Source organism: Dendropsophus ebraccatus, chromosome 10 (assembly GCF_027789765.1).
Source record: "Dendropsophus ebraccatus isolate aDenEbr1 chromosome 10, aDenEbr1.pat, whole genome shotgun sequence".
Classification (NCBI taxonomy): Eukaryota; Metazoa; Chordata; class Amphibia; order Anura; family Hylidae; genus Dendropsophus; species Dendropsophus ebraccatus.
This window is the reverse complement of record NC_091463.1, coordinates 12,700,422-12,723,437: the sequence shown is the minus strand read 5'-3', so window position 1 is coordinate 12,723,437 and position 23,016 is coordinate 12,700,422. Positions and strand designations below refer to the sequence as shown.

The 23,016-nt window shown below is 44.1% G+C and overlaps 1 protein-coding gene across 1 annotated transcript; it reads right to left on the bottom strand.

The window, feature by feature from the left end:
- Positions 1-2,087: 2,087 nt before the first annotated feature.
- LOC138802982 (ficolin-2-like) lies at positions 2,088-20,442 on the bottom strand. The gene is made up of 10 exons (XM_069986788.1): positions 20,291-20,442; positions 14,507-14,620; positions 14,264-14,308; positions 14,137-14,190; positions 10,885-10,920; positions 10,456-10,500; positions 6,293-6,420; positions 5,851-5,980; positions 4,786-4,920; positions 2,088-2,978 (listed from the first exon to the last, which is right to left on the bottom strand). Exons 1-10 carry the CDS (start codon positions 20,367-20,369, stop codon positions 2,716-2,718), a joined length of 1,029 nt encoding a protein of 342 aa, XP_069842889.1. The 5' UTR covers positions 20,370-20,442; the 3' UTR covers positions 2,088-2,715.
- Between the last annotated feature and the right edge of the window lie 2,574 nt (positions 20,443-23,016).

Below are 23,016 nucleotides of genomic sequence, written 5' to 3'. Positions count from 1 at the left end.
GTTGATTTTCCATCAAGCCCAACCCCATATGTCCACTGATATCATGTCAGAGGACTGTACAAAGTGCCCCATTCACCTTACACTGATGGCCGAACCCACCACGAGCAGCAGGTACCACCAACAAGTGTATGGGAACCTTAAATTGCTGCTACAATATTTCAGCATTTGGGGCCCCACTTTGCTCAACTTTGCCCAGGGCCACATTTAGTCTAAAACCGGCCCTATCTGTGTAATATCACTAATCTCACTGCCTATCTGTGTAATATCACTAATCTTACTACCTATCTCTTTTATATCACTAATCTCAGTGCCTATCTGTAATATCACTAATCTCAGCGCCTATCTGTGTAATATCACTAATCTCTCTGCCTATCTGTAATATCACTAATCTCACTACCTATCTCTGTAACATCACTAATCTCACTGCCTGTCTGTGTAATATCACTAATCTCTCTGCCTATCTGTAATATCACTAATCTCTCTGCCTATCTGTAATATCACTAATCTCACTGCCTATCTGTAATATCACTAATCTCAATGCCTATCTGTGTAATATCACTAATCTCACTGCCTATCTGTAATATCACTATTCTCACTACCTATCTGTGTAATATCACTAATCTCACTGCCTATCTGTAATATCACTAATCTCACTGCCTATCTGTGTAATATCACTAATCTCACTGCCTATCTGTGTAATATCACTACCTATCTGTGTAATATCACTAATCTCTCTGCCTATCTGTAATATCACTAATCTCTCTGCCTATCTGTAATATCACTAATCTCACTGCCTATCTGTAATATCACTAATCTCACTGCCTATCTGTGTAATATCACTAATCTCACTGCCTATCTGTGTAATATCACTAATCTCACTGCCTATCTGTAATATCACTATTCTCACTACCTATCTGTGTAATATCACTAATCTCACTGCCTATCTCTGTAATATCACTAATCTCACTGCCTATCTGTGTAATCTCACTAATCTCACTGCCTATCTGTAATCTCACTAATCTCACTGCCTATCTGTGTAATATCACTAATCTCACTGCCTATCTCTGTAATATCACTAATTTCACTGCCTATCTGTGTAATATCACTAACCTCAGCGCCAATCTCTGTAATATCACTAATCTCACTACCTATCTGTGTAATATCACTAATCTCACTGCCTATCTGTGTAATATCACTAATCTCACTGCCTATCTGTGTAATATCACTAATCTCACTGCCTATCTCTGTAATATCACTAATCTTACTACCTATCTCTGTAATATCACTAATTTCACTGCCTATCTGTGTAATATCACTAACCTCAGCGCCAATCTCTGTAATATCACTGCCTATCTGTGAGATAGCTGTCTGTACAGCACAGTGAGTGAGGAGACAATGGAGCCCAGAACGCAGCACAGTGATTAATGGAAATGGCGGCATGCAGGCAGACGATGCTATACTGTGATTGCCATCCACACAGCACGATGAAGGAGGAGAATATCGCGCCCAGAACGCGGCACAGTGACTTTTATGTGACATGGTCATGTGATTTTAGCAGCCAATGAGACCCCTATACCTCAGCAATGACATTTCTGCTCTGCACTGATTGGCTGGCAAGAAAGGCGCTCGAGCACTAACTCGAACTCAAACGCTAACTTGAACGAACAGTAAGATGTTCGGTTCGAGTTCGAGAAAATCGAGATGTTCGACTCGAACTTAACTTTTCTCGAACAGTTCGATCAACACTATTTCTGACATGAACAGAGGTGGCAGCAGAGAACACTGTGTCCGGCTGGAGAGAATACAGCACTACCTGCAGGTCATACAGCAGCTGATAAGTAATGGAAAACTTTTTAAAATAAAAGTTAATTAGTATAATTACAAATCTATATAACTTTCTGACACCAGTTGATTTGAGATAAAAATAAATAAATCGCCAGATTACCCTTTAAAATGACTACCATTGAAGCTAGGTTTGTGACCACAGCTGTAGATGGCAGCCACAGGGTATGGAGTGCACTCGCATTATACTCAGATCTGCAATTCAACACCATATTTTCTTACTGAATGAAACACCGGTGAAAATATTTATTGCAAATTCTCCAATTTATTCTCATTCATCTGCTCACATACACTATCTAACAATGCGCTCAAAGCAAGCTGGATTGTACTTCTTGTCATCACTTGTTGGAGATGAGTATAAGGTGTTCACACTGACTTTAATAAAGGATGAGGAAGGATGGACCTGGCTCATTGATCCGTGTATGATACTATAAGGCCATGTTCACATGGCGTAAGAGACCGGGCGTTCCGGCCGGATGATCTTTATGGCCGCAGAGTTCTGATGCAGGTGCATCAGCGCGCGCCTGCATCAGAACTTCCCACTGCTCACAATCAAGCAAGTGGCCGCAGCTGCTCGCTTTATAGTGTGCACTGACATGGTTTCCTACGGCCGCTATTCACCGAACATGTCAGTTGTTTGCGGCGCTGCTAGGGGTCCCGGCCGGAGAGTATACTATGTGCATGCACTTCAGCCGGGATCCCATAGACACCCGGCCAACTTGTTTTTTCGTATTTGTACAGCTGTTGTTGCAATCGACATCGACAACCGTACAAATACAAAAAAATATGTTGTGTGAACATAGCCTTATACTGTATATTCACTATTTACTAATTAAGTAGGAATATGGCTGCACCTTCCAGGCTACGACTTGTCTATTTTTTAACAGGACGAAACTTAATTTCGGTGGACTTAAGGGAGTAATAGTTGCCTCTGAAGCTGTACCAGATTAACCCTTTGCCTTTAATTAATTGAGGTCCCTTCAAGTATTCCCCGTTCAGGTGGGAGTAATGGCAGGCTTCGAACCACCAGCCTCCTTTGTAGTATTCGGCACAACTTCGCTCGGTCCTGCTAGATTTGTCGTTGTTCTGGTCTTTGGTGGAGAAGGCTTGATTCTTCTGTGTTTCTAAAGAATCACCTAGAAAAAAAAATGCCAAAACACCATAATAAAAAAAGGCTATGATACCAAATATTCTTCCCTTCCAGGAAGCATATACGTGATGTTCTGGCTTCTCCAGCAGCAGCTTAGCTCCTGTATGATCTGTTCTCTTAAAGCCCTATTACACAATTACGGCTGATTATCAGCTGAATAAATGATGCCCAACCCCTTAATTTATAGGTTAAGAATGTGAAAAGTAAAGATCTATAGAGTGATCAGAGTTTTTTTCCCTATATGTGATGGTCTATGTGATATCTAATATTTTTGTATATGACTTCATTTACCACAGGTGTCTCTTTTTTCTGCAGTGTGCTATCCACCGCCTGTTGTTAAGGTAAAAGGCAAAGCAAGATGCAACACAGGACTGAATATCAGCAAGTTGTGAGTCTGTCTCCATTCTCCTGAAGATTTACACTGTCCCTGAAAGGTAAATCAATGCTTACCTCTTATCTTAGCAGACGTTAAAGCGTAACTGTCATTTCAGGGTCATTTTTCTGAAAACAATAAATATCTATAGTACATTCGATTTTAAGAAACTCTGTAGTAGGTTTTATTTACCAAAAGAGTTTCCTTCTGTAGTCAAAAAGCTGTTTTTCTAGCTCCCCTGTCACTTCAGAAGAAGCAGGATTTCTGTGTCCATTATGTGGCTATGGAGAGGGGAGGGGCTGAGAGGAGTGAGAGAGCACGGAGGAATCCTGCACAGCACAACACCCTGCAATCTTCTCTCAGCAAGTTCCTAGATAAGCACTGACCTTTCTGACCCCTGAATCCAGCATTTTAGGCGCCCAGACAGTCTACAAACAGCTGACCTTCATGTCACCTCTTCCTGCTCACTCATCTCCCTTAGCCCCTCCCCCCTTCATAGGAGATAATGGAGACAGCAGAGCCTGTCTTCACTGGTTTCTCTGTAATGAAAATGGATTTGCCTGATAATGCACAGATAAGAAGTGAGGGGGAGGCTGGGAAATTGCTTATTGAGTACAGAAAGAGGCTCTTTTGGCTGATAAAACTATTATAGAGTTTCTTAAAATCACTTATACTACTGATTTCTGCAAAAAAACAAAAACATGACAGTTACACTTTAAGGGCTTGGCATAATCCCTTCAGTGGCAGAATTATGCGTAGTGTAAACCCTTCCTTGCTGAGCTGCTTCTGTTTCTTTCCTTTCTGCTCACTTAGCACCTTGTAAAGCCCATTCATCAATAACCCCTTCTCCCTCAGATGTCATCTATAGTAGTGTACTGTGTACATCATGAACCCGACACGGTGAACAGCCCAACTCTGGTCCCACCCCTAAAACAGATAGAATTTGAAACAACTGTGCATCATAGAGATCAATAACAGCAATGGGTGCCCCAAAATGGACTTGTCATCACTCTAAAGGGTTAATGTAACCACATTGTGCAGGTTTTTATAAAATATTTTAAAATAACAGGTACATAATAAAAATTCTCCAGCAAATTGTTAAGACCTCCATATACATTACAGAAGAACTGGCCTGATCTGAAGATTCTGCTGGGATTGGCCGATCTGATGTGAATGGAGGCCACCCAACTCTTCTCCAACAGTTCATGTCAACGATAAGAAAGATCAGCCATATTGAATTAAATCTTTTTATTCCTCTTAGAGAAAAGCCAATGTCAGAGGTATCTGGTAGCAGCTTTTCTCCCAACACTGTTTAAGATACATGTATGTTTGTCAGGACTGAATGTGCATTGTGTGGGGTGGGGGGGGGGGGATGGGAGGCGTACAGAGGTTTATTAGTAGTAGTAGTAGTTACTTTTACCTGCTGTTCCTCCAATGAACGAGCCGTATCGAAGGACATATTGTTCAGACTCTCCTCCAACTTTGAAGTCACTGTATGTGGCAAAAGTTCGGTTTCCTTCAAAGTCTTCAAAGTCAAAACGAAGCTGATATGATCCTACAACAAATAGCCGCCATTTTTAAAGTTCTGTCTACTGATGTGTGAATTGTGTCCTTTCAGACATGTCCCCACCATGTGCTGCAGGTGCAACAGCTGTCTACTGATGGGTTCCTTCTTCTTCCCCCTAAACAGCTGTCTAAAGATGATTCCCTTCTTCCCCTGTGAATCAGATGTCTATAGATGGGTCTTTTTTCCTTCCCCTTAAAACAGTTGTCTACAGATCGGTCCCTTCTCCTTTGCTTTAAAACAGTTGTCTACTTATGGGTCCCTTCTTTTCCGTGTAACAGCTGTCTATAAATGGGTGCTTTCTTCTTTTCTGTGAAACAGCTGTCTAAAGATGATCCCATTCTTCTTTCCCTGCGAATCAGATGTCTATTGATGGGTCTCTTCTCCTTCCTCTCAAAACAGTGGTCTACAAATGGAACACTTACCCTCAAAACAGTAGTCTACAGTTGGGTCCCTTCTCCTTCCCCCACAAAACAGCGGTTTACAAATGGAACACTCACATCGAAACAGCGGTCTACAGATGGATCATTTCTAGACATGAGCAACCAGATTCGGGTTCGAGTCCATCCGAACCCGAACGATCGGCATTTGATTAGCGGGGGCTGCTGAACTTGGATAAAGCTCTAAGGTTGTCTGGAAAACATGGATACAGCCAATGACTATATACATGTTTTCCACATAGCCTTAGGGCTTTATCCAACTTTAGCAGCCACCGCTAATCAAATGCCGAAAATTCGGGTTCGGATGGACTCGAGCATGCTCGAGATTCACTCATTTCTAATCATTTCTCATTCCCCTTGAACCAGCTGTCTACAGATGGGTTCCTTCCTTCTTTAGACATGAACTACAGCTTCTCTGAGCTACCTCTGAAAGCATCAGAGAGCTTCTCTGCTTATCCTTCTTCATTTATTGATAAATTACCTGTGCTTGTAAGGCGATGCAGATGATCATTTCCAAGCCAAAATTCACCCAGTTGACTCCCGAAGCCCTGCTGGTAGCTGCTCCAATCACGATTAAAGTCCACTGAACCATCAATGCGTCTCTGAAACACCTGAGAGAACACAATTCAGGTAGAGGGGAAGGCGATATTTACTCTACAATGTGATGGATTATGGTATATGGTTCCAATATTGGGGTACCGCTCTTCTACCCTGTGCAGAAGTGCCGCTCATGAGGGAACCTTCAATGAAACACTTTGCTGAATCATCATAAGCTCCAATTTGGGCCTTTTTGAAGGCTTATCACAGCTATCGGTATTGCTTTCCTTCATTGATTATTATTAACTAGTTGAACATCTTATTCTTTATCTATATACAGTGAATTTATAGCAGCCATATATAAAGACAGTATACAAATAACTTACAGTCCAGCCTCCCCCATCTGAATCCATATCACATAGAACTGCCAAGGGCCGTCTGCCATCAGGGTATATGGTATACCATCCATTCAGGTGAAAGCCGATGCTCTTTAGCTCATTACAGTTTCTGGGACCTACACAATACATGACGTGGGGTCAGTGGGGAAATTTATGCCCAGAATTAGTATATAGGGCACCATATAGAAAATAACATTAAAGGGAACCTGTCACCCCCCGTGCCGGGGTGACAGGCTCCCGACCCCCCGTTAGAGCCCCCTATACTCACCTAATCCCGCCGGGTCCCGCTTCTGGAGGTGGTCGGGTGACGGAGATCTCAGCCGCTGCAGCCCGGCACGCACGCTGAGAGATGAGTCCAACGCTCATAGAGAATGACAGGAGAGTCCAGCGCTCCCCAAAAGTCACCCCATTTTCGAAAGTACACCCCTCAAAGAATTCATCTTTGGGTAGGATGAGCATTTTGACCCCACATGCATTAGAGGAAAGTATTCAAAATTAGACACTAAAAATGAAAAACACGAATTTTTCCAATAATATGTTTGTTTAGTTTAAAATTTCACGAGGAACAAGAGAAAAAAAGTACCCCAAAATTTGTAACGCAGGTTCTCATGAATACAACGGTACCCCATATGTGGGCATAAACCACTGTATGGGCACACAGCCGGGCTCAGAAGGGAAGGAGCGCCAATTAGCTTCTTTAATGCAGATTTTGCTGAAGAAGTTTCTGAGCGCCAGGTGCGTTTGCAGCGCCCCTGTAGTGTCAGCAGAATAGAACCCCCCCCAAAAGTCACCCCATTTTGGAAATTACACCCCTCAAAGAATTCATCTTGGGGTGTGGTGACTATTTTGACCCCACAGGTATTAGAGGAAAGTATTTAAAAGTAGAGAGTAAAAAAGAAAAACTCGAATAATATGTTTGTTTAGTTTGAAATTTCTCAATTTCACGAGGAACAGGAGAAAAAATGTACCCAAAAATTTATAACGCAGGTTCTCGTGAGTAGAATGGTACCCCGTATGTGGGCATAAACCACATGGGCACACAGCAGGGATCAGAAGGAAGGGAGCGCCAATTTGCTGGAGCAAAACCGCAGCTAGAAACAGTTATTAGAATAGCGCAGTTACTAAAATACAATAAAAAATTAATTACAGGTAATGTGGGGTGGTTACGGACAGTCTGGGGTGGTTACAGGTAACCTGCTGTGGTTACGGCCAACGTGGGGTGGTTACGGCCAATCTGGGTTGGTTACGGATAAACTGAAGTGCTTATATGTAATTTGGGTTGGTTACGGCAATCTGGAGGGGGTCTTTGGCAATTTGGGGTGGTTAAAGGCAGTGTGCGGTGGTTAGAGGCAACGCGCGGTGGTCAGTGGCAATGTGCGGCCGTCAGTGGCAATGTGTGGTGGTCAGTGGCAACGTGCGGTGGTCAGTGGCAACGTGCGGTGGTCAGTGGCAATGTGCGATGGTTACGTGTAATCTGGCATGATTACAGGCAACCTGGGGCGGTTAGGGGCAACGTGCGGTGGTTACGGGTAATCTGGTGTGATTACAGGCAACCTGGGGCAGTTAGGGGCAACGTGCGGTGGTTACGTGCAATCTGGCGTGATTACGGGCAACGTGCGGTGGTTACGTGTAATCTGGTGTGGTTACGGGTAATCTGGTGTGATTACAGGCAACCTGGGGCGGTTAGGGGAAACGTGCGGTGGTTACTGGCAACGTGCGGTTGTTACGGGCAACGTCCGGTGGTTACGTGCAATCTGGCGTGATTACGGGCAACGTGCGGTGGTTACGGGCAACGTGCGGTGGTTACGTGCAATCTGGCATGATTATGGGCAACCTGGGGCGGTTAGGGGCAACGTGCGGTGGTTACAGGCAATGTGCAGTTGTTACAGGCAACGTGCTGTGGTTACGTGCAACCCGTGATTACGGGCAACATGCAGTGGTTACGGGCAACGTGCGGTGGTTTTGGGCAACGTGCGGTGGTTACGGGCAACGTGCGGTGGTTACGTGTAATCTGGCGTGATTACGGGCAACCTGGGGTGGTTACGGGTAATCTGTTGTGATTACATGCAACCTAGGGCGGTTAGGGGCAACGTGCGGTGGTTAGGGGCAACGTGCGGTCGTTACGGGCAATCTGGCGTGATTACGGGCAACGTGCGGTGGTTACGGGCAACGTGCGGTTGTTACGGGCAATGTGTTTCACTTTTTGTACTTTATCCATTCATTTTCACTGTATTACTATGATTACTGTGATATTTTCTATCACAGTAATCATAGTTTAGTGACAGAGACCAAATTGGTCTCTGTCACTTTGAATTTTCAGAGCTGGCTGCTTCTGGCGCGCATGCACACATCAGAAGCAGTCAGGGCGTCGAGGAGGACGGACCTCCGTGGATCCGGTGAGTATATGGGGAAGGGCGGGTGACTGGGGGAGGGGGTGACTGGGGGGGTGGAGGGCGACTTGGGGGGCGACACTGTAACACTTTTTATCCCCTGTCACCAATGATTTATGGTGACAGGGGATAAAAAGTGCCGGCAGCACTGGGAACAGGCGATCAGCGGTATATAGTATATACCGCCGATCGCCTGTTCCGGGACCCCCCAGGGGGGTCCCCGATCACTTTGATCAATTTTTCATTTCCATCCCTGCAAACAAACATTAACGCCAAACATGACATCGTTTGGGGAACGTCATGTTGCATTAACTACCTACTTTACATGACGTTCCCCAAACGTCATTTTGCGGCAAGGGGTTAATCATATTTTGACGTTTCACATGATACATTTATTACATGGAGCATCATTTTTTAAACTTTTTTTTTTTAATTAATATTCGAACTGGACCCACAGGTCTGCCACCCCCTGCTCTTAGCTCTTATAATAGAACTGTCAGAGATCAGTATACTGCAATACAGTAGTGTTGCAGAGTATTGCTCTCTTGCTGTACTAGAAGTACCAGGATGGCAGTCCAAAGGGAGAATGGTCTTGTCTAGAGATGAGCGAACCTCGAGCATGCTCGAGTCTATCCGAACCCAATCGTTTGGCATTTGATTAAGTTGGATAAAGCCCTAAGGTTGTCTGGAAAACATGGATACAGCCAATGACTATATCCATGTTTTCCACATTGCCTTAGGGCTTTATCCAACTTCAGCAGCCACCGCTAATCAAATGCCGAACGATCGGGTTCGGATGGACTCGAGCATGCTCCAGGTTCGCTCATCTCTAGTCTTGTCCTTTTCAGATGATATCACTCATATTTTGATCTGTCTCTCCAAGATATAAGATTAAGATGTTTTCTGTAAATTAGAAGATAAAGCCCACGGGGCGTTTCCCTAGCTGCAGAAGCCAAAAACATTCCGCTTTTGTAGGCCAAGAAATGCCCCATAAAACTTCTAAAGCTTATCTCTCAGCCCTGGAGAGACAGATTGAAATAAGAGTGATATCTTCTCATTCAGAGAAAAAGACTTACTTTAGTCAGAAAAAACTGTCTAAAGGTCCTCTTTAATGACCTGTGTCATTGGTTTTGTACAAACTATAAGGGTAAAGTGAGGGTATTATTACTCGGAACGATAATAAATACAACGAACAGCCGATGACAGCGATCATCGGCTCATCGTGGATATAGGTTCTGACCTATATCTGACGATATCCCCACGTTCCAGGGCTGTCCTGCGGTCTTTTTCCCGGGTCCTGTTCGCTCTAGCTTGAGAACGGCCTGTCAGCTGACAGGCCGCCCGGCCAATCACAGGCCGCGGATTGGACCTGTGGAGAAGCGGACCGCAGAAGCAGCCCTGCAGCATGGATAGGTAATGTATGTAGTTTAAACAAGGGCTGCAAGGACATCGGTAATGATGTCCTTGCAGCCCTTGTTAAACGATTATCGGGCCGTGTAATAGGCCCAGTAAACGAGCGACGATCTAGCAGATCGCTGCTCCTTTACAGGTATTATCGGGCCCCCATCGGCCCGTGTAATACCACCCTAAGGTGTGAAAGTGTCTAATATGTCTGTAAAGATGTATCGGACAGCATGCGGCACTGCGATGGAGGGGGGGGGGGGGGTGCTGATTCTGCTGATCTCATCTAGTTTTATGCCCTCTAGATTCTCCTCTCTGCCAGTGTGCTGAGAAGCAATGTCCTTGGTGTCAGGTACTTACTAGTAAATTCCTTCGGACACGATGTCCCTGTGTCACCCTTTTCACCTGGGGGGAAATAAATAAACGTTTGTTACAGGCAGATAGATGTCATTATCCAATGTCAGACGGCCCACCGTAGAACCCTCTGAGGGTCCCATCTCTCCTATTAGAGTTACAGCTGCTGGCCTTATGGTGGTCATTCCTCCCATGTGTACCCCAAACTGAAATCCCTTCCCATACTTAGCCTTTGCCTTTTCACACATCATAATATATGTACTGAAAGTAAAAATGGCCGCACCTGACACAGACCCCACAAATAAATAAATATGTTTGGCACATGCTGCATCAGGACATAGAAATGTAGACATTAAGCACATGGCTGGTAGACATCTCATCCTGGCATCTCCCTTCAACAGTATGTGATACACCTGAGCCCCAGTATGTTTTTACCTGGTTCTCCCAGCATTCCTGCTAATCCTCTTTCTCCTGTCCAAAAAAAGAAAGAAAGAAGTATTAAAGGGGTGCTCCAGTGTGGGGGCATTTTTTTTTGGGGACCGGGGAGGAGGTGGCTGAAATAAACTTACCTCCCCGGTTCCAGCGGCGGGTCCCGCATCACGGCGCTCCGGTGCCCAGGGTGCTTCCGGGTGTCTGACGCCGCCCGAGACGCTACGTCTCAGGGCCGCTCAGCCACTCAGTGAAGGAGGCAGGATCTGAGCGGACTTCAAACGGATCCCGCCTCCTTCACTGAGTGGCTGAGCGGACCTGAGACGTCCCATCTCAGGCCCGCGTCAGACACCCGGAAGCGGACGGGAACCGGGCACCGGAGCGCCGTGATGCGGGAACCCGCCGCTGGAACTGGGGAGGTAAGTGGACGTCTTTTATTTCAGCCACCTCCTCCCCGGTCCCCCCATAAAAGTGCCCCCCCGACGGAGCACCCCTTTAAGTCCTTCCCCCAGTTCTGAGCTGCTACTTTCTGCTAAAAACGCAAAAAATCTGTGTGTGAGACTTTCTCTATGTCTCCCCCTCTTCCCCCTTCCTTCTGAGACGGCTGATGTAAACAAGTCCCTGGAAGGCTTTATCTGCAACATTGTAGCTTCTTTGTAATGCTAAGAGAGTTATTCTGAGGTCAAGCTGCTGATGAACTCACTGTGATTATCCCTCCCGGCATTACAAAGAAGCTACAATGTTGCAAATAAAGCCTGCCAGGAGCTTGTTTACATCAGCCGTCTCAGAAGGGAGGGGGGGACAGATTTTTGTGTTCACCAGAAAGTAGAAGCTCAGAACCGGGGGAAGGAGACTGAATAGATAAAAACAAGTATGGAATTAATTGTTAGTATCAACATGGGCAGCAACATATGGAAAGTTTTGATTGAGCAGAATATTTCTTTAATGTTTGAAAGGATTCTTTACAGTAAGAGCAGTTGAGATCTGGAATGCCCTCACTATAGGCAGTGATAGAGAATTTAAATAAGGGAAGGCCACTTAGTATTAAACCTCTATATGTTCCCAGTATTAGAAAGATTGCTATACATGGAAGCCCCGGGGAGGATTATGAGGTCCTCTTGTCCCCTGTTTTTTAGTAAAATATATTGGATGAAAAGCAATAGCTCCGCAACAACGGCCGTTTGGAATTTGAAAAGCCGGATAGGTTTTCTATGGGGATTTGCTGCTGCTATGGACAGTTCCTGATATAGACAGAGGTGGCAGCAGAGAGCACTGTGTCACACTGGAGAGAATACACCACTTCCTGCAGGACATACAGCAGCTGATTAGTACTAGAAGACTGGAGTTTTTTTCTTTATAATAGAAGTAATTTTCAGATCTGTGTAAATTTCTAAAGTTGATTTCAAAAACTATTTTTTTTCTCCAGAGTATCCCTTTAAGCTACATCTTCCACTCATGATGAGAGCTGTAGTTGTGTTGATAGTGATGTATTGGAGATCAGAGGTTCAGAGATTCACAGTAGGGTCACATCCAGCCCAGGTGTATATCATGGTAAATATATACACTACCGTTCAAAAGTTTGGGGTCACATTGAAATGTCCTTATTTTTGAAGGAAAAGCACTGTACTTTTCAATTAAGATAACTTTAAACTAGTCCTAACTTTAAACAAATCCCCTCTATACATTGCTAATGTGGTAAATGACTATTCTAGCTGCAAATGTCTGTTTTTTGGTGCAATATCTACATAGGTGTATAGAGGCCCATTTCCAGCAACTATCACTCCAGTGTTCTAATGATACAATGTGTTTGCTCATTGGCTCAGAAGGCTAATTGATGATTAGAAAACCCTTGTGCAATCATGTTCACACATCTGAAAACAGTCTAGCTCGTTACAGAAGCTACAAAACTGACCTTCCTTTGAGCAGATTGTGTTTCTGGAGCATCACATTTTTTGGGTCAATTAAACCCTCAAAATGGCCAGAAAAAGAGAACTTTCATCTGAAACTCGACAGTCTATTCTTGTTCTTAAAAATGAAGGCCATTCCATGCGAGAAATTGCTAAGAAATTGAAGATTTCCTACAACGGTGTGTACTACTCCCTTCAGAGGACAGCACAAACAGGTTCTAACCAGAGTAGAAAAAGAAGTGGGAGGCCGCGTTGCACAACTAAGCAAGAAGATAAGCACATTAGAGTCTCTAGTTTGAGAAACAGACGCCTCACAGGTCCCCAACTGGCATCTTCATTAAATAGTACCCGCAAAACACCAGTGTCACCATCTACAGTGAAGAGGTGGCTGCCAGATTTTGGCCTTCAGGGCAGAGTGGCAAAGAAAATATATATATCTGGCCATAAATATATATATATATATCTCTGATATTGGCCATATCTGAGACTGGCCAATAAAAGAAAAAGATTAAGATGGGCAAAAGAACACAGACATTGGACAGAGGAAGACTGGAAAAAAGTGTTGGGGACGGATGAATCCAAGTTGGAGGTGTTTGGATCACAAAGAAGAACGTTTGTGAGACGCAGAACAAATGAAAAGATGCTGGAAGAATGCCTGACGCCATCTGTTAAGCATGGTGGAGGTAATGTGATGATCTGGGGTTGGTTCTGGTAAGGTGGGAGATTTGTACAGGGTAAAAGGGATTCTGAATAAGGAAGGCTATAACTCTGCACCGCCATGCCATACCCAGTGGACAGCGCTTGGTTGGAGCCAATTTCATCCTACAACAGGACAATGACCCTAAACACCTCCAAATTGTGCAAGAACTATTTCCAGCAGAAGCAGCAGCTGGTATTCTATCATAGGTAATGGAGTGGCCAGCGCAGTCACCAGATCTGAACCCCATTGAGCTGTTGTGGGAGCAGCTTGACCGTATGGTACGCCAGAAGTGCCCATCCAACCAATCCAACTTGTGGGAGCTGCTTCTAGAAGCGTGGGGTGCAATTTCTCCAGCTTACCTCAACAGATTAATAGCTAGAATGCCAAAGGTGTGCAATGCTGGAATTGCTGCAAAAGGAGGATTCTTTGACGAAAGCGAAGTGTGATGTAAGAACAATGTTATTTCACATACTAATCATTATTTCTAACCTTGTCAATGTCTTGACTCTATTTTCTATTCATTTCACAATGTATGGTGGTGAATAAGTGTGACTTTTCATGGAAAACACAAAATATGTTGGGTGACCCCAAACTTTTGAACGGTAGTGTATAGTATATAGTAGTTATCAATGTAGACTGAAATCCCATTACCTTTTTGACCTGGGGGTCCGGGATTCCCTGGTCTACCAGCATCGCCCTTGTCACCTAAGAGTAAAACATGAACCATTAGACCTATCTCACCAAAGCCGAGCCAGGTATCCAATATTTTATTTCTTACCTCCAGGTCCCTGGGGTCCTGGGACTCCCACTGGCCCATTATCTCCTATAAAACAGAATCCACATTGAGACTTGTTGTTTCACTACATGTGCGATAACCTACAATAAACTGTGTGATCTCTGGCAGTGATATGGAGGGCACGGACCCCCTAGGTATCTCTGGATCCAATCGTAGATCCCCCTAGGGTCCCATAATACAATAAGAATGGATTACTCATCAGCATCCAGAGTAACATAACAATACCTTTGGGTCCTCTGGGTCCTGGTGGTCCTGGACTTCCCTGCCTGCCGGGAGATCCAGGACATCCCTGCAGAACAGTTAGCTTATTGGTATCCCCGACTTCTAGGACCTTTACTTCTAATAGAGGGAAGGAGACAATAGTTGTTATATGTCTGATGGATGAAAAGGAAGCCAAAGAGATATTAGTAAGGCTGCATTCACACTGTGGTTTTGTTTTCGGAAATATCAGGCTAAATCTATCTATCCTGAACTGGGTGCTAGCAGGCTGAGGATTTCCAAAGCGGCAGCCATAACATGTTCTTCATCTGTAGGCACTCAGGGACTAGGCATGCAGTAAGGGGTACTGCTCAGGTTGGTGAAAAATTAACCCCTTGCAGTTTTTTATTTATAGTTGTACCTGTAGGAGGTACATGAGATGCGCGCAAAGCAGGAAATCCATCCACGTCTAGAGGGTCCAAGGTGCTCATCTGATACCATTAGGCACCAGTTCTCACCCTCCATCCTGGGCCCACACAAACCGCAGTACAATTGTACGTGTATGCCAACCCGATGGTACGGCCCCTCAAATCACCCTCAGTTAATATCTCCATTATGCAGGCTTGGCCTTTTTCCCAAGCAGATTCCCCAAACTAATAGCTTGAAGCAAAAGACGGCATAGAGTAGAAGTAGAGTAGAGTAATAGAAAAAAATAAGTTTTAATACATAATATTTATCAGACAGTGCTAACAACACAGATGCAGTGTACAGAGATCACTCGGTGTTTGAGGGCACAACACCAGACCTTAGCATTTAAATGTGCCCACAAACACTGAGTGATCTCTGTACACTGCATCTGTGTTGTGAGCACTGTGATAAATATTATGTTAAAACTTATTTTTCTCTCATCTCTTTTCCTTCTAATCATCATCATGATAATATGACTGGGAAACCTCGGAAGTCTGCTACACCCAGATCACCAACGACTGGGACTTGTATTACCCACTTGTATACTGGATGGGTATACCACAACTAGGAGGCATAAGGCAGTTCAGAGCCAATATAGGCATCCAGGAGTACGAGTATCTTCTTATCTCTTCTGTATCTATAACTGTTCTGGCAGAGCACATTTACTACATTGGGCAGGGCCCCTCTGGCAACTCCTCTCTCTCTACTACAAAGCACCTATTACTACAAGCACTGGTTCTACCTCACTGTCAGCACCTATGTTTTGTGTCAAGATTTGCATTGTTTTCATCATGTGTACTGTTTATCCTGAGTTATTCTTCAGTAAAGTATTATACTTTTTTTAAAAACGAGACTCTGGTCTACTCTGCCAGCACCTGGTCCTACACACCTTTGTATACTTGGATTATCCTCCCCTTTCTGTGAGTGGCGGTACCAACAACCTGGGGTGGGTCTACTACCACTCCAGGCTACTGTGACAAGTGTCCAAGTGACCCTAAACTTCCCCGGAGGTTACCGACCATAGGGGCAGCCGGACCAACCATCACAATTGCAGTGATTTTTTTTTACCTGTGTGATTTGTATAAACAGACTTGTGTGCTAACCTGTAATTTGCTTGAGAAAGGCTCTGTGATGGGACAGAAATGTAGCTGATTTTTATACCTTATTGAATAAACTACACTTGTTTTCATCTTGTCTTGGGAGTGCGGCAAGATTCTCTTGGACTGTTATCAATCTATCTATCTATCTATCTAACTATCTATCTATCTATCTATCTATCTATCTATCTATCTATCTATCTCCTATCTATCTATCTATCTATCTCCTATCTATCTCCTATCTATCTATCTATCTATCTATCTATCTATCTATCTATCTTCTATCTATCTATCTATCTATCTATCTATCTATCTATCTATCTATCTCCTATCTATCTATCTATCTATCTATCTATCTATCTATCTATCTCCTATCTATCTATCTATCTCCTATCTATCATCTATATATTATCTATTATCTATCTCCTATCTATCTATCTATCTATCTATCTATCTATCTATCTATCTATCTATCTATCTATCTATCTATCTCCTATCTATCTATCTATCTATCTATCTCCTATCTATCTTCTATCTATCTATCTATCTATCTATCTATCTTAGGGATGAGCGAACTTTAAAAAGTTCGGTTCGGTTCAATCAGGTGAACTTTCCTGAATTTCGGATCGTTCCGAACCGAAAACGAACCTTGCTCTAACGGCTGAATAATTGCAGCTACAATAGTGGGAGTGTGATAGGGTATAGTTTTGTTTAGTTGCAGTTGCTATTACAATGAAAAAAGTGGGGAAAAAATTTTCCAAAAATAATGAGAAAAAAAAAAATAAATAATAATAATAGGAATAAAATTAATAAAATATAGTGAATAAAAGTGCAAAAATAGTGAAAAAAAATATTGGAAAAAAAATTTTACAAGGAGGATGCGGCAGCACTTGATTGCACCCAGGCCAGTATTGTTGAGAAGAGACAAGTTGAGCAGCAGGAGGAGGCAGCAGTTGATTGATTCCAGTCCAGTATTATTGAGGAGAGGCTACTTGAGGAGGAGGCAGCAGTTGATCGATTACAGGCCAGTATAATTAAAAACTGACTACTAGTTCAGGGGCGGATTAACTTTACCATAGGCCCCGGGCTGTTCACCAAGCCTGGGCCCCCCACCCCACTGTAACTATGGAAGCACTAGCCTGGCGTTTATAGTACAGGATAGATAATGTCATCATGTCCTGATTTGTGCAAAATTGCCATAAAAAAACTGTGATTTTTTGCAAATCATGGCAGAAGTGTAGCCAGGAGACAGTACACCATTGAAAGTATAAGTCTTTTTGGGTGGTCATGGGCCCCCCAGGAGCTCAGGGCCCCAGGCTGCCGCCCAAAACGCCCCTATTATAATCCACTACTGCTAGTGATGATTATATTTCTATTTTTGTTCCTCGGCTTACAAAGTTCTGACAAACTAAATCTACTTACTCCTACGAAGCAGGTTCACTGGCCATGATACAATTGCATCTAGGGGGTCACGTGATTGTTTTGAGAAACAAAATAACAAATGTATCATTCTTTTGTTCCTGTGTGTATATGCCAAGGTTATTTCGCCATTTTCTGTATTTTCACATCTAAAGAGTGAAAGCAATTAACTTAATTAGCTTATTTAGAACTGTGAAGGCAAATCGATGGAGGCAGATATGGTTATCGATAAATCACTCATCGACGTTTATGGACTAATCTTAAGTAAGTATTTGATAACGCCTTGCCATTAATGAGTTAATAAATGTTGACATAGGTGGAGTTCTAACAGCTTACCGCTTTTTGGCTTATCATTGTGAGTCGGAGAAGCGATGTGTGTGACAGTCACTTGATGTATTTTTTAGAGTTAGTGTCAAAATTAAATGTACAGGTCTGGTCTTTGAATATATCAGATATCTGTTCTCAATAATGCTTACATTCTGTCCCGGTATTTTACATTGCTTCATTTTATATATGTGTTGTTAAAGGCTCTTTCCTTCCTAATTTATCAATTACAAGTTAGTCATGAATGATCTTTATTTATGACGAAGCTAAATGTTTATTATGGATTATTGCCCCCACCTATTGCCCTGTGTGACTACTTTGGTCACCATACATTGCTGATAGTAGTTCACGTCCTTACGAATGTGTATAATTCCTATGGCTTGCCCATAAGGGTTAGCTCTAAATCGCACTATACTTTTATATTTGTTAGGGTACAAACACACACACCGTATACGCAGCAGATACGCAGCAAATATGCAGATCTGCAGCAAATTTGGTGGTGCAGATTTGATGCTGTGTTCAGTTATTTAGATCTAATCTGCTGCGTATTTGCTGCGTATTTGTTGCGTATTTGCTGCGTATCGCAGCAGTAAATAGGCTGTGTATACGGTGTGTGTGTTTGTACCCTTAGGCTATGTGTCTGTGTGAAACATAATGCAATGTATTTCCAATTGTAGCCAATGTGCCGCTAATTATGTTTGATTCGTTATGTTTGTGTAATATCTCTTCCAGGAATTTTCTTTGTTTGATCACATGTTGCTGAGAAACGAGGGTGTGACTTATGGTTTGTATTATGGTTTATGTAAGACCTAACTGGAGTTCGATTTAGCTACAAAGCACGGACAGGATAAATGGCGATAAATGTGCCCCAATGATTACATATGACCTAACAATGTCCCACTCATTTCTCAAGTGAGATTTTTAGGGAGCCAAGGGCTAATTAGCTCAAGATGTGAGAATAAATTACTATTTCTTTGCAGACATATGATTTTCCCTGAGCATCATTTTTGGGGAGCAGTGTGAGAATGTTGATCAATAGTCTAGATTATGCGCAAAGGTAAGGCTAACACCAGGGGCATAACTAGAAATGGCTGGGCCCCATAGCAAACTTTTGATTGGGCCCCCCCCCCCCCCCGACTAACCACTAAACGGTCAAGTGAAGTCATAACTACATAACTGCTAGCTCTGGTCAGGAGTGCTTGCAGTTAAAGGGACATTTGCAAAACCCAGGAGACCAGCAGGGCCACCCGGTGCTGCAAATGATGACGGCTCAGGGGGCCCAGTGTATTGCAGGCCATGGGGCCCCCTGATGCGGCAGGCCCCATAGCAGCCGCTATGGCTGCTATAGTGGTAGTTACGCCCCTGGCTAACACATTGGACATACTGGATAAAAAAAGGACACAAAAAGCCTAAGTAAAATCCTGCATTGGATGCATATTGGTTCTTGAGAATTGTTACAATGTTGCTAACATGTTTGTAATAACAGATTTTGTCCACTGTTCATTTGTCAGCAGAGATGAAGAAGCTTAACAAACAGCAGAGGCCTCATCGGATGAAGAGAATAAAGAACCTCATCTGACGGAGGCACGCACCATGACTCCACCACCAAGAGGCCAAGAGGGCCCTGTTGAGCCTGGGCAGGGAGACGAACATCTGGCTTGACGTTAAAGAATAAATTGTGGGCGTCCTGCCTGCACTCCCTCTTATACTAAGGTTGTTGTTGGCATAAATGATTGTGATTAGTGCTCACACAGCCTCTGCCCCCCCCCCCCCCTCAACCACTATCCTGTGTTTTATACTATTTCGAGCAAGTAATAAAGATATTTTGTGATATATCAGTGTTTGACTATTTTCTGGATATCACAAGTTTTTTACTTCCTATCTCTGCCTATGTCTCTCTCTCTACCTCACTGTAAATATTTACTTGTTTGCCTATCTATCTATGTGCTTTCCCTCCCTAACTAGCACGGAGCTCCTCTCTCTCTGCAGTCTAAACACACAATGAGAAAGAGCATGGACGCTCAGGCACTTCCTGTTCCTGTAGTGACGTCACACACCTTGATATTCACATAATAAAAGGATAAAAGGGATTATAGGAGTAATAATTCCTTATATCCTCTTCCATTCTGTGAAAACAATACAGTTTTGTGACGCCGTTGCGGTTTTAACGAACTTCGTCACAAACCTTTTGAAAGTTCGGTTCGGTACCGAACCGAACCTTTTGCAAAGTTCGTAACGAATCTGGTTCGTAACGGTTCGGTTCGCTCATCCCTAATCTATCTAGCTATCTATTTATCTATCTATCTCCTATCTATCTATCTATCTATCTATCTATCTATCTATCTATCTATCTATCTCCTATCTATCTATCTATCTATCTATCTATCTATCTATCTATCTCCTATCTATCTATCTATCTATCTATCTATCTATCTATCTATCTATCTATCTATTTATCCCTGTTCTTCCTTTATTATACCTGGATCTATTAGTTTCCTCTTACCTGGACATGGATTGTCACCTTCCAGACCGTACACAATCAGGATGTTGCTGAGGACACACAGTAAAGATAAGACCCTCATGGCTGTCTTGTGTCTCCCATCCACAGATGCACAGTGACTGATCCCTCACCTCACTGCAGGCACAGTGTCCTAATAGTCACATTTCCCGCAAGTCCACGTGACTGCCCCGACCCTCCCCACCCCAATGACCTTATCAGATTTAAAGCAAAAGGGATATTGTAAGATTCCGCCAATGGCTGATTATAATGTATTTACCAGGGTGAAGGTTGTGTTATTGCACTTTATGCCGTGTAGGTTATACTGTATTATTACCGGTGTTGTGGATTTTGGGTGTTTCTTTTTAGTGTGAATTTCCAAAGGAGTTAATTCAATATTAATAAGTTACTTTTTCTGTGCTTTTTCTGTACAATGTACTGTATGTCCCTGGGGACACTGACACAGTTCACTATCAAACAACCCCACAATGTGCCCCAAAGATCGTGAGCTCCATAGAAGCAATGGTTTAATGTTTAATGGGTCAATGTTCTTGGCTCCCTCTTCAATGATCTATAGAGAAAGTAACATTTTATGGGGAATAAATCTTTTAAAGGGGTAAAATACTGTGGTACAGTAATGAGGGGGCACCATCTAGACCATCTATACAAGAGCTGGAGCAGAGACCCTACAGATTGTAACGGCTGCATCTGCTCTGGGCCGTCAACACCCATGTGTCAGGGCCTGGTGCCACCTCTCTCTTCGGTCCACTTACCAATCCACGCTCCTGCTTGCTCCCGCTCTGCCCAGTGTGCACGTCCCCACCTTCTAATGTGCAAGTGCGCCGGTTCTCAGTGATTTTAATGGACACTGCGTCCTTTATTGGTTAATGTGCCAAACACCTCCCTGTAAATTCCTACCCTGACCTTAGTGTTAGAGCCTCTGCAGGCTTCCTAGTGTGTGGTTCCAGCTCTCCCATAATTCCTGCCCATGGTTCCTGCTTGTGGTTTCTGCCGCCTGTGGTTCCAGCTGTAAGTCCTGGTGTGTTCCTGCCACCTGTGGTTCCAGCCGTGAGTCCTGCTGTGTTCCAGCCTGTCTGCCTACATGTCTCCAGCTGCACTTAGTCAGCCACCGCTAGCAAGCCAAGCCAGTGGTAGCGACCTGGGGGTCGCCTGCTGCAGCAAGTCCCACCTTTTGATGGGCTCTGGTGAAGACCAGTGGCTCCTTAGACTCCACTTTCTGGTGTGGATTAAGTCATCGCTAGTGGTGGTACAGTGGATCCACGACTCCAGTCATTACAGTGGGCTCCAACCATGGATCCCGGCAAGGTGCCAGAAGTTTGTGAGATTGCTCAACAGACCCAGCAGATTCTACAGCAGTCCCAGCAGCTATAACAGTTGTCTGCCATCTTGCAGCAGCTTGCTTTGGCTCAACAGGCTCCACCAGTTTCTCTACCAACTCTGGCATTATTGATGTCTACCCTTGGGCCAAATCTACACCTGGCATTGCCCTCCAAGTATGAGGGTGACCCAAAGATGAGCAAAGGGTTTGTCTTCCAGTGCTATGGACATCAAGCTCATGGTCAACCAATTCACCACTGAATGCTTCAAGGTGGCATTTGTCATCAGCCTCCTTGAGGGGAAGCCCTTGGTTTGGGCAATACCGCTGTTGGATCGGAATGATCCAGTCACTTCCAATCTCCGAGTCTTCTTGTCCCAATTCCGGTGTGTGTTTGAGGAGCCAGTATGAGCAACTTCCATAGAGTCCGCCCTCCTCAACCTACGTCAGGGGAACTTCTCTGTCAGGGAGTATGCAGTACAGTTCCACACATTGGTCGCAGAGCTCAACTGGAATAATGCTGCCCTAGTCGCCACCTTCAAGCTTCTCCGAGAGACAGCAGGAGGTCCATCAAGAATGCCAGTTGGTTTGTCCTCTCTGCACATTCCAGTTGGCTTCAGCTTTCCAGAGGCCAACTACTCCTTTGCCCCATCAGCATCTGAGGAACCTATGCAGGTGGAGAGAGTTTGCCTAATGCCAGAGGAGAGAACTCACTGTTGGCAGAAAAAAACTGTGCTTCTACTGTCCCAGCCCCGACCACTTCCAACTGAGCTGCCCTCAGCGTCCACAGCGCCCATGAAACTGCCACTCCTAGGTCCAGTAGGACAGGCCTCCACACGTGTTAATGCTTCTCTCCACATCTATCCTTGCCAGTCACCATCTCAGCTCCTTGTGGACACTGTTTCCAGTCTACTGCCTCCCTGGATTTTTGCTCTACACGCAGTTTTATCATGTGATCATTGGTCCACAAGTGGCAACTCCCAGTGGTTCAACTTACCAGACCACTGTCTATCTCCTCGGTCACCAGCAAGTCTCTCAGTGAGACAGTTCAGTTCCAGATCGAACTGGTGGGTACTACACACAGAGAAGATTGTCTTCTATGTTCTGTCCCACTCCTCTTCAAATGTCTTGTTGGGTTTCCCTTGGCTGCAGCTCCATGCCCCCAACCTAAACTTGAAACTAGGAAGATCTTGCATTGGGGACCGGATTGCCCTGTCCGCTGTCTGAAGGTCCCTCAGATCCAGTTTCCTCCGCCAAATTTCTCCAAGATTTGGCGGATGTCTTTTCTGTAAAGGAGGCTGACATGCTACCACCTCATCGCTCCTACGACTGTCCCATAGACCTTCTTCCATGCCTCTGATTTTGGAGTTGTTCGATCATTTCCGTGGAGCCTGAA